Below are 12073 nucleotides of genomic sequence, written 5' to 3'. Positions count from 1 at the left end.
TGATGCTGGGAGGGATCGGGGGCAGGGGGAGAAGGGGACGACAGAGGATGAGATGACTGGATGGCATCACCGACTCGATGGGCATGAGTTTGAGTAAACTCCGGGAGTTTGATGGACAGGGAGGCCTGGCGTGCTGTGATTCATGGGGTCGCATAGAATCGGACACGACTGAACAACTGAACTGAACTGGTATGACAATCCCAGTCTCCCAGTTTATCCCTTCCACAATCACTTCTGGTAACCATAAGTTTATTTCCTACATTTGTAACTCAATCTCTGTTTACCAACATTTGTACCCACCCCCTTTTTTGAACATTTCACATATAAGCAATATCATATGATATATGTCTTCCTCTAACTTGTCTCAGTGTGACAATCTCTGGGTCCATCCATGTTGCTGCAAATGGCAGTATTTCATTCTTTTTATGGCTGAGTTAATACTCCATTGTCTATATGTACCGTATCTTTTTTATCCATTCTTCTGTTGATGGACATTTAGGTTGCTTCCATATCCTGGCTATTGTGAATAGTGCTGCAGTGAACATTGGGGTGCATGTGTCTTTTTGAATTAAGATTGTCTCTGGATATATGTCTAGAGAGGGATTGCTGAATCATATCGTAGCTCTATTTTTAGTTTTTTAGGGAATCTCCATACTGTTCTTCATAGTGGTTGTAGCAGTTTACATTCCCTCCAACAGTGTAGAAGGGTTGTCTTTTCTCCACACACTCACTCTCTAGCATTTATTATTTGTAGATCTTTTGATTGATGGCCATCCTGACTGGTGTGGGGTGATACCTCATTGTATATTGTTTTGATTTGTATTTCTCTAATAATTATTGATGCTGAGCATCTTTTCATGTGCTTTTTAACCATCTGTATGTCTCCTTGAAGAAATGTCTATTTAGATACTTCCCCCACTTTTTGATTGGGTTGTTTTGATATTGAGCTGCATGAGCTGTTTGTATATTTTGGAAATTAATGCTTTTTCTTTGTTTGCAACTATTTTTTCCCATTCGTAGGGTTGTCTTTTCATCTTGTTTATAGTTTCCTTTGCTCTGCAAAAGCTTTTAAGTTGATCCCATTTGTTTATTTTTGTTTTTATTTCCATTTCTCTAGGAGATGGGTCAAAGAGAATCTTGCTGCAATTTATGTCAGTGTTCTGCCTGTGTTTTCCTCTAAGAGTTTTATGGTTTCTGGCCTTATATTAGGTCTTTAATCCATTTTGAGTTTATCTTTGTGTATGGTGTTAAGTATTTTAATTTTATTCTTTTACATGTAGCTGTCCAGTTTTCCCAGCACCACTTATAGTATTGAAGTGACTGTCTGTTCTCCATTGTATATTCTTGCCTCCTTTGTCATAGATTAGGTGACCATAGGTGTGTGGGTTTATCTCTGGGCTTTTGTCTATATTCTGCTCCATTTAACTATATTTCTGTTCTTGTGCCAATATCATACTGTCTTGATTACTGTAGCTTTGTAGTCAGGGAGCCTAATTCTTCCAGCTCCATTTTTCTTAAGATTGCTTTGGCTCTTCGGGAGGTTTTTTTTTTTTCCCCCTTCGGGATCTTTTGTGTGTCCACACATTTAAAAATTTTTTGTTCTCAGTCTGTGAAAAATGCCATTGGTAGTTAGGGAGTTTGCATTGAGTCTGTAGATTGCTTTGGGTAGTATAGTTATTTTGACAATATTCTTCCAATCCAAGAATGTGGTGAATCTCCCCATCTGTTTGTGTCATCTTTGACTTCTTCCATCCATATGTTATCGTTTTCAGAGTACAGATCTTTTGTCTCCTTAGGCAGGTCTGTTCTTTGATATTTTATTCTTTTTGATGCAGTGGTAAATAGGGTTGTTTCCTTGATGTCTCTTATCTTCTGTTAGTGTATGGGAATGCAGTAGAGTTGTGTGCATTAATTCTGTATCCTGCAGCTTTACCAGATTTATTGATGAGCTCTAGTAGTGTTCTGGTATCATCTCTAGGATTTTCTATGTATAGTATCACACCATCTGCAAACAGGGACAGTTTCATTTCTTTGCCAGTTTGGATTGTATTTCTTTTTCTTCTGTGACTGCCATGACTAGGACTTACAAAACTTTGTTGAATAATAGTGGCAAGAGTGGACATCTTTGTCTTGTTCCTGATCTTAGAGGAAATGCTTTCAGTTTTTCACCATTGAGAATGATGTTTTTTGTGAGTTGGTCATATATGACCTGTATTAAAGTGAGGTAGGTTCCCTCTAAGCCCACTTTCTGGAAAGGTTTTATCATAAGTGCATGTTGAATTTTGTTAATAGCTTTTTCTACATCTGTTGAAATGATCACATGGTTTTTATTCTTGTTGATATATTTCACAGTGATTTGCAGATATTGAAAAATCTTTGTATCTCAGGGATAAATTCCACTTGATCATGCTGTGTGATCCTTTTAATGTGTTGTTGAATTCATTTTGCTAGTATTTTGTCAAGGCTTTTTGCACCTACGTTCATCAGTGATACTGGTTTGTAATTTTTCTTTTTTGTGATATCTTTGTCTGTTTTGGTATTAGGGTGATAGTGGATGAGCTTGGGAGTGTTCCTTCCTCTGCAGTTTTTTGGAAGAGTTTCAGAAAGGCAGGTGTTAGTTTTTCTCTAAATGTTTGATAGAATTTGCCTGTGAAGCCATTTGGTCCTCAACTTCTGTTTGTTGAAAGATTTTTAATAATTGTTTCAATTTTGGTACTTGTGATTGATCTGTTCATGTTTTGTTTCTTCCTGGTTCAGTCTTTGGAGGATATACCTTTCTAAGAATTTGTCCAGTTCTTCCAGGTTGTCAATTTTATTGGTATATAGTTGCTTGTAGTAGTCTATTATGATTCCTTGTATATCTGTGGTGTTAGCTGTAACTTCCCGTTTTTCATTTCTAATTTTACTTATTTGAATCCTCCCCTTTTTTTTTTTTTTGTTTGACAAGTCTGGCTAAAGGTTTATCAATGTTTCTCTTCTCAAAGAATGAGCTTTTAGTTTCATTGACAGTTGCTATTTATTTTCTTTGTCTCTATTTCATTTATTTCTACTCTGATCTTAAATGTTTTCTTTTTTTTTTTTTAAAGTATTTTTTTTATTGGAGTATAATTGCTTTACAATGTTAAGTTCGGCTGTACAACATATATCAGACATGTCTACATATATCCCAAGCCTCTGAAGCTTCCCCCTCCCCCATCCCATCCCTCTAGGTGGACTATAGTTTTTTTTTTTTTGACTTGTTTTTTTTTTTTTTTTCCAGTGGGTTTTGTCATACATTGATATGAATCAGCCATGGATTTACATGTATTCCCAATCCCGATCCCCCCTCCCACCTCCCTCTCCACCCGATTCCTCTGGGTCTTCCCAGTGCACCAGGCCGGAACACTTGTCTTTAAATGTTTTCTTTACTTATACTGACTTTGGGTTTTGTTTTCCTTTCTCTGGTTGCTTTAGATGTGAAGATAGAGAATTACTGTTTGTTTTTTTTTTCTAGCCCTACCAAGTAATCCTTCCTATTGATCCATGGTTCTCAGTAGTATTAATGTTTGTGTTCTCCTTTGAGTCTGTAATGTGTCTTTAAAGCTTGCTTTCCTGACTATAGTGAAAGATAAAGTTCAAAAAAAGCTGCACGTGATCTCACTTCATGGCAAAAATGCCACAAATAGCAGTGAAATCTATCAGGCAGTAGTAGAAAGTCAAGGAAAAATGTAATCAAATGATTACATTTTTGGTTATGGTAAAACATGGATATGAACTCAGACCTATAAATTGATCAGAGTTATTGATCAGAATATGCAGAGTAATGGGCCTGTTAAGGGTAGGGATGGATAAAATGTTTCTGTTTAAAAAATGAGAAACTAAGAATTATGTAACTGAAGAATTTTAAAAGGATCACTGTATTCTGTGGTAGGTTCAGCTTTTGGGCAGTTTGATCTTTTTTTTTTTAATCATGTCTTTAGTCTTTTTTAATTAAGTTTTTAAATTTTTATTTACACCATGCGGGTGGCATGCAGGATCTCAGTTCCCTTACCAGAGATCAAACCCTTATTGCCTGCAGTGAAAGTGCAAATTCTTAATCACTGGACCACCAAGGAGGTTCCTAATTAAGCTTTTGAAATCAAATGATTACAGAAATTAGGCATGGAAAGGCTTGGGGTCTTCAAAGGAATAGTTGACATAGGTTTTTAGTTGTTTTCTCCTTTTAGTGAGCAGGTAGATTCTTTTCTTCAAGGATCCTTGTGGCGGCTTCTAACCCCTTGGTATAATAATAACACTACTGAGAGCCAGCATTTATTTGTTCAGCACATAGTTATGTGCCAGGTATTGTGTGAATCACTTTATGTGTATTAAGTCACAAAAAGCCCTCTGAGATAATATTGTTACTTTTATCCCTGTTGTACATGTGGGGAGAGTGATACGTCTGTTCCCCAGTGGATGTTGCTGGATTTGATCTTTTTTTTTTTCTTCGGACCTAATCTGCCTATCCTTAGAATGCTACTGTGGACAGCAGGCAGTTGGTTAATGTATGTTAGACAGTGAATGAGTGAAGCATGTAGCCTTAAGGTATGCAGATTGGTTATAAATCCTTGTATCTTAGCCTTTGTGAAGTTGCCTTAGTGAAGTTGAATATTAACCTTAGAAATCTGCAGTTGTGAAAACGGCCTGTGTCAGTGGATTTAACCATTCTCAATGACACCTCTCTGGAGGGCTTGGGAAACAGAACTGTGTTCTGGTTATCTTCACAGTTTGCAAAGAATACCAACCAGTCTTTCAAGAGCTTGAAAATGATGTGGAATTCAAGTTTGTTCCTTTAAGGCCATGCTGCAGAGTTTATAGTCTTAAATATTTCTGGTCATTCTCATGCTTACACCTGGATTTTAATAAGTTACACAGAATAACACCAGGCTTTAAAAATTTTGTTTTGACGTGTTCAGCTACAGGGTCTTAGGTTCTAGTTTCCTTTTTTGTTAGTCGCTAAGTTGTGTCCAATACCTTGTGACCCCGTGGATGGTAGCCTACCAGGCTCCTCTGTCCAGGCAAGAATACTGGAGTGAGTTGCTATTTCCTACTCCAGAGGATCTTCCTGAGCCAGAATAGAACCTGCATCTTCTGTACTGCAGGCAGATTCTTTACCACTGAGCCACCAGGGAAGCCCTACTAGTTTCATTACTTGGACTTTTTTTGTTGTTTGTTTTTGTATATTCCCCAAGGTAATTGGGAATGATAGAAGCAATGAGTCTGACTCCCTTAGAATATTCAGTCTGTCAGCCAGTATTTCTTTGCTTACATATTGAATGTGGTTAGTGAGGGAGATTGAATAGAGAAGAATGGTACCTAGATTTCTGTCTCGGGCACCTGGAGGATGGTGGTCTTATTGACTGAGATAGAGAACACCCAAAAATCACTTGTGTGGGGGTTCAGTTCACTTTTATGTACCTGTGAGTCTGTTTTTCATTCAGTGATGTCTTACATGAGTTGTGGGCACTTTTAATGACCATATAGATTGTATCAGTTATTTAAACATCCCTTTGGGTGGTTTTTGAACCACTTTGATCCTGCCCAAGTCTTTTCCTGTAGGTATATCTTAAAGTGTAAAAATAGTAGCTACTGTATGCCAGCACCATGCTGAGTACTGTATACATCCCATCAAAAGGTTGGTAGGTACTCTCCCCCACTCTACAAGTGGGGACTGTAGCACAGACATTAGTAACTGCCAATAAATGGCAGAATCAAACTTTTGAAACAACTGTATTAATATATAATTTACATAATTGTAAGGTTCACTTTTCAAGGTACAATTCATTTATCTTTAGTATATTTATGGAATTTTGCAACCCTCACAATGATCTAATTTTAGAATATTTTCATCATTTGAAAAAAGAAACCTTGTACCCTTGAGACAAACTGGCTAACCACCTCCTCACCTCCCCAGTTGAAGGCAGCTAATCTGCTTTAGATTACCTCTTCTGTACATTTCATATAATTGGGCTCGTATAGTATGTGGTCTTGTGTGACTGGCTTCTTTCACCTCATGTTTTTGAGGTTTACCCATATTGTAGTATATATCAGTACTTCATTCTTTTATTGCCACATAATCTGTATAGGTAAACTCAGAATTTGAACCAGGTGTGTATGGTTCTTAATGCTCATGTTGCTGCCATTCTACTTCTATACAAGTCCCATTATGTTAGAAGGTTCTTATAGCTTACATGTCAGTGTTTTTTCCTCTTACTGTTCTCTCAGGGTACCTTGCTGAGAGTTAAGTATGTTAGTAAACAGGCAAGAAATTCAAGTCTTTGTTACTTTATCTAACTTGTATTGGGCTAGAGGAAAGGAGGTGTGAAGTCTCTATCAACAGGGAGAATAGAAAACCTAAACACCTTTTTTCTGTGTCTAGGAAGAAGAAGCGGGAAGGATAAAAGATTGCTGGGACAACCAGGAAGCACCTGCACTCTCCACGTGTAGAAATGCCAATATCTTTCGAAGGATAAATGCCATATTGGATAATTCTCTGGATTTCAGTAGAGTCTGCACTACACCCGTAAATCGAGGAATTCATGATCATTTGCCAGGTGACTTAGATTTGAAAACTTGGATGTGCTAGACATGCACGCATTGCTGTTTCTAGGCCGCTTCCTTGTGAAGTCTGTGAATGACCTTGAATCTCAGGTTGCACTTCACCCCTTTCGTCGTTTGTTTGCCTTGTGGATTGGGTCGCCAGTGGGGTGAAGACATCCTTTGATTATAATACCTTCACACAACAATTATGTGAAAAAAAAGTAGGTCAGAGGTGACAAGACTATTTATATATACAATTATGAGTTACATGTTACGGTAGATTTTCTTATAGCTACATTGGAAACATTTCAAAAAGTGATTAATACTTGATGTAACCCAACATAGTCAAATAGTGTGTCATTGTATAATCCGTATAAAAGCTGTTAATGAGAGATTCTTTTGTTAGTGTTATGACTTCAAAATCCAATGTATATTTTACATTGACAGTATAGCTCAGTTTGAATTAGCTACATTTCAAGGGCTCAGTAGTCACATGTGACTAGTGGCTACTGTACTGGATGGTGCAATTCTTGGGTACTTTAATTGCTTTTAAAAAGTGTGCAAGTCAACAAGCATTTGGTTTTCCTGATATTTAGGGTGTTCCACAGAACAGTGGAGGGAGAGGGCAGTGTCTCCTGAAGACAGTTCTTCTCAAGGAGGCTTGGATGTCCCAACAGTGTTTCATAATCTTTTTGTGGGAGTTGCAACATATTATAGGAATGTTGTTGGACTGTCCTTTGTTTGACTTATTTTAGATGAAAGCGAACATGTTTTTAATTTTTTAAATGGACCTTCAAAATGTTTGATAAAACAGGGATTTTCAGAATAAGGACTGGCAATTGCTGTTTATCTAGTTGTAAATTCATTGATTTATCTTTAACTTTGCCTTGGAAATAAATCCCACAAAAATGCAGAAGCATGTGAACATAAAGTAAGTGTTTAACAGGGAAGTTTGTTAGGAAGGAGATGGCCCCATAGAAATTTATTTATTAAATTGTGCTGGGAGAAAAGTGAGAGAAGAAAATGGGAACTGAGGGATAAAGGTGGGTCTTGTCTCTTCTGACTTCCAAAAAAGTATGTGTATAATATTTCCTGTTAATTGGAGTAAGCCATGAGCTAACTCTTATTCTTTATTAAGCTTCTGTCAAGTGAAAGATTCAGAGAACCTGCCTGGTTCCATGTGTGTGTTTTTCTCTTTTCAGAAAGTTTCTTGAGTTATATTCCAATAAGAATGACAGTCAACAGTGACTTAAATCTCGCTGGATTGCTTCAAACATGCTAGAACATTTATGGTTTATATCAGAGCGTTTTTCAGCTAATGCTAGGTTGTCAACCTGAGTAAGGGGAAGGACTCCTGGTCAGTGAGACAGGAGCTTTGAGGTGTGCATGTTCACAGTTGGCCGGGGCACCCAGTGGCCTCAGTGGTAAGACCCAGGCTCTGGTCACTGACTGGCCAAACTATAAGGTGTAGACTTCTTGAGCTCCACAGGGGGGCCTTTTCAGGGCACAGGTTCAGGAAGTGCAATGGGAAGAGTACCTGGAAGAATAAGGGAAACCTGGGTTGTAAGGTTGACCTTGGGCAGTGGGACAAAGGAGATAGATTTTTCCAGCTATAGGACAGGATGGTGCCTGCCCCAGATGCCTCGCAGGGCTCCCCTTGGTGGGGGCTGGTGGGGATGCTCAGTAAGGAAGCAGTGCTGCCGCTTGAAGGGACCTCCCGGAATTGTAGGAGAGGTTCTGGTCAAGGTAGCTGGTGCTCTGTGCCCTTTGCACGTACCTAGCCCCTGCTGTGTGGTCAGCTCTGTCATTGTCCCTGCCTCAGATGCTGGTTCGGAGTGTGGGCTCTGGATCTTGAGAGGTGAGGCAGGGCTGCTGGCCTGGAGCAGAGAGCAGCATTCCCAGGCTTCCGCAGCAGAGAAAAACCCACCTTGTGGTTAATGCACAAGTAAACCTGGATGTGTATTTTCCATGAAGCACTTTAACCTGAATTTGTAGCTTCTGGTCAGAAGTAATCTTGTTACCTAAGTAGATAATCAGCATTATAGAAACCCAAGAACAAGATTGGTTATAACCGTGTTACAACTAGGGGCAGTCCGGTGACAACAAAAGGTAAAGTAGCCATACAGTGGAATGTCCTGCAGTTATTAATATGTTTGTAGTAGACTACTTAATGATGTTGATAGTCACAGTACCTGAAGTGAAAAAGCAAAGTACAAAACAGTGTGGTCTCAGGGATGTATATATATATAGAAAGACTGGAATGATAAGACGTAAATGTAACAGTGAAGGTGTAATGGGCAATTTTTTTTTTTCTGTGTGCTTTTCCCCACTGATTCTTCTGTAACAAACATGTTTTATAATAAGAACAACTTGTTAAAAAAGAGTATATCTTGGCACAGTGTTTCAGCATTGATATTTGGATTTTGCATAGGTACATTTAATTGTGCAACTTTCTTCATATAGGTACACTTACCTTTGCAATAGTTATATGCTATTTGTTTTTTTCACTTGAGCAAATGTTTGGTTTATCACTTAGAAGGCTTGTGTTAGCTGTGACAGAATTTCATTGCATATAGTATGCAGTGAGAGTCATATCAGAACTTTGCAAGTCAGCTGATAAGGTGTTATTGGAAAAGTGCTGTGAACAAGGTCCAAGGAGGGAGAGACTGTTGGTTAGGGAGCGAAGAAACACTGTCTGAATGAAGCAGCATTTGAAATAAGCCTTGAAGAAGAAAGTTACTGCAGTGTAATTGGATATTGAGTAGGTTTGTTGTTGATTCAGGATTGACATTGGGGTCCAAAGCTGAGGTGGAAGATGTGTTAGATGACCTGTGGTACAGTGACAGTCCCCAAGAGTGGGAGCCAGATACCTCACTGAGGGCTTCCAAAGAGGCCACAGAGCTGTCCCTCTACCACAGACCTCACCTCAACCTTTCCCTGGGCTGTCTAGGAAGACTGCTTGGGGCGGGCAGCATGCAGGGTGACTCTCCCCGCTCTTGGTGGAGCACAGCAAGGCGGGCACTGCTCCCGCTGTCAAGCCATGTGAGGGGAGTGTCTCCAGAGAGGAGCATTTGTGTAGATGGAAATTGCTTCTAAGAAGGAACACAAGGTTGTTGAACCCCTTGTAAGGCAGCAGACTTGTCTGTCCTTGACTGAGGAGAGGTGAGAGAGAACTTGAGAGGATGATGTGGGGCAGGGAGGGTGGGAGGGAGGCTGGAGCTGTCTGAATGCCCCTCAGTTGACGCACAGGGAAACGGTGACTTCCCCTGGTTCAGGAGACATTAAGGGAGGCTGGAGTTCTCTGGCTGGTATTGTGTCAAGACCCTGGTTGTTGTGGGCGGGGCTGGGGTGGGGCTGGGAGGTTAGGCCAGAGCTGGACCCCTCATCCAGGCAGCTCCTCACAGAGGGTGCCTGCCTCCTCAGGGGCCCTTTCCCGCTCCCCGCCTAGTCCTTTAAAATTCTGAGGAAGGAAGGAAATGGGCCTAAATGGATATGTGATTGAAACATAAATGAACTGAGTTATTGTTAAGTGTCTGTCAAGTGTGAAAATTGTTAAGATGACATTAAGGGACTTGTTAACTATGGGATGGGCCTGAGGCAGTGTCTGGAGGGAAAAGTTTCATCTTAGCTCACTGAGATGAGACCTCTCAGAGACTAGTTAAAATAGTTGGAAGCTCAGAAGAGGGATAGATAAGTTAAAGTAGTTCACAGCAAGTAAGGTGTGGGACTGAAACGCTGATTAATATTTTTTTTTTACTGTAATACACATTCAGAAAAGTACACATCATAAGTGAAGAGCTCCCACTGTCTCCAGCTGAACACAGGCAGGTAACCAGCAATGCGGATCTAGATGAGCTGCCAACTTTCAGTTTAGGGCCAAAGAAGTGTATAATTGTAGCCGGATATATTGAATTTCTGGCTGAGATGGTTTCCTTTTTTATTCTGCGAGTATCATCACTAAATTATCTAAAAAGCTGTTCTGAAATAAATTTTAATATATTCAGTCCCAGCTAACAGGAGACAGCTGAAATTACTCTTGGGAAGTCTTACTTCCCATAAAATAATTTTTTTTTCTGAAACCTTTAATGTATGGCTTTAACAGTTAAATTTTTAACTTTCAGTCTGAGTATAACACTATATACAGAAAAGTATGAATGATATATACCTAAAAGTATGATACTTTTATTAGGATAAATATGCGAATTTAGTGAGATTTCACGCACTGAACAAATCTTGTATATCCACTTGTATGTAGAGATGGTAGACCAGAAGCCCCCGGCAGCTCTACAGTCTCTGAACTAGTGAAGGGTAAACCACTGTGCTTTTAAATGCGTATGTTCTGCCTGTTTCTAAACTTACATACATAGAACCATAAATGCGTACTCTTCAGCTGTGAGATTCACCCATGTCACAGCCAGTGGCTGTGGATCATTTGTTCCCATTGCTGTACAGTATTCTGTTGTGTGAATATATTCCAGCTTATTCTACTGTTAATAGACATTTAGGGCTATTCTGAGTAGTGCTACTCTGAACATGTGTTTTGGTGAACTTACTTCTATTGGGTGTATCCTGGGAGAGTGTTGGCTGGTAGAGTATCTGTGATTTCAGCATTAATGGATGCCAGTTTATCACAGCAGTTGCACCACTTTACACTTGTGACACTCAGACTGTCAGATGGTTTGGGTTAGTTCTACATCCTCACCAAGATTTGGTATTGTTTTTTTTCCCTTTGACTATTTTGGTGAGTATGTAGTGGCATCTCTATTGTGGTTTTAAGTTTCGTTTCCCTGATGACTTATGAACCTGAGCATCTCTTTATAATGTTTGTTGACCTTCACATATCCTCTTTCCTTAAGTGCCTCTTCAAGTCTTATATACTAATATTTCTTTAGAATTACCTGCCTTTTTCCTGTTTAGCTATAGCTATTTTTTGTATACTCTTTTATATATTCTACACTATGAGTTCTTTGTCTGATATATATAATAAACAGTCTTTTCTCCAAACCTGTGACTTGTCTTTATACTCTTAATTGGTATTTTTTAATAACATAATTTAAATTTTATGGAGTGCAGTTTATCAACTTTCAGTTATGGCTAATGCTTTGTTGTGTCCTGTTTGAGAAGTGTTTTCCTATTCCAAAGTCATGAAGATATTCTGCATTTCATTTAAAAAAACTTACTGTTTTACCTTTCAGTCTTAACATCTGCAACCTGTCTTAGATTTCATATTGTACACAATGTAGGGTGGAAGGTCAGGGTTCATTTTGTTCTGCATTGATAGCCAGTTGACCCAGCACCACGTTGGGGAAAAAAAAATCTCTTTTCACTGTACTACTGAAACCTTTCTCATAAGTCAGGCATCTGTATTACATGTGCACATCTGTTTCTGGAGACTTTTCTCTTCCATTGTTTATCTGTCCTCGTGTCTTAGAGACAATAGCTTTCTAGTTGATTTTGATACTTGGTTGTAAAGTGCTCTATCTTTGTCTTTCGTGATACTTGGTTCCTCTTGGAC

At 39.1% G+C, this 12073-nt stretch overlaps 1 protein-coding gene across 13 annotated transcripts in view; it reads left to right on the top strand.

The window, feature by feature from the left end:
* Positions 1 to 12073, top strand: part of CPEB1 (cytoplasmic polyadenylation element binding protein 1) — a 108887-nt gene that overhangs the window by 23993 nt on the left and 72821 nt on the right. For 10 of the 13 annotated variants that reach the window (XM_043922225.1, XM_043922226.1, XM_043922220.1 and 7 more), the window contains one exon: positions 6398 to 6572. The exons of the other annotated variants lie outside the window; for them this stretch is intronic. Coding sequence is in view for 5 of the 10 variants with exons in the window: in XM_043922220.1 (XP_043778155.1) it covers positions 6398 to 6572 (175 nt within the window). In the remaining 5 variants the exon portion in view is untranslated. The remainder of the gene's footprint in view (positions 1 to 6397; positions 6573 to 12073) is intronic. 13 annotated transcript variants of the gene reach the window in all.

The sequence above is a fragment of the Cervus elaphus genome, chromosome 13 (assembly GCF_910594005.1).
Source record: "Cervus elaphus chromosome 13, mCerEla1.1, whole genome shotgun sequence".
NCBI classification, from domain to species: Eukaryota; Metazoa; Chordata; class Mammalia; order Artiodactyla; family Cervidae; genus Cervus; species Cervus elaphus.
The sequence above is the reverse complement of the archived record's forward strand: the minus strand, read 5'-3'. Positions and strand labels throughout refer to the sequence as shown.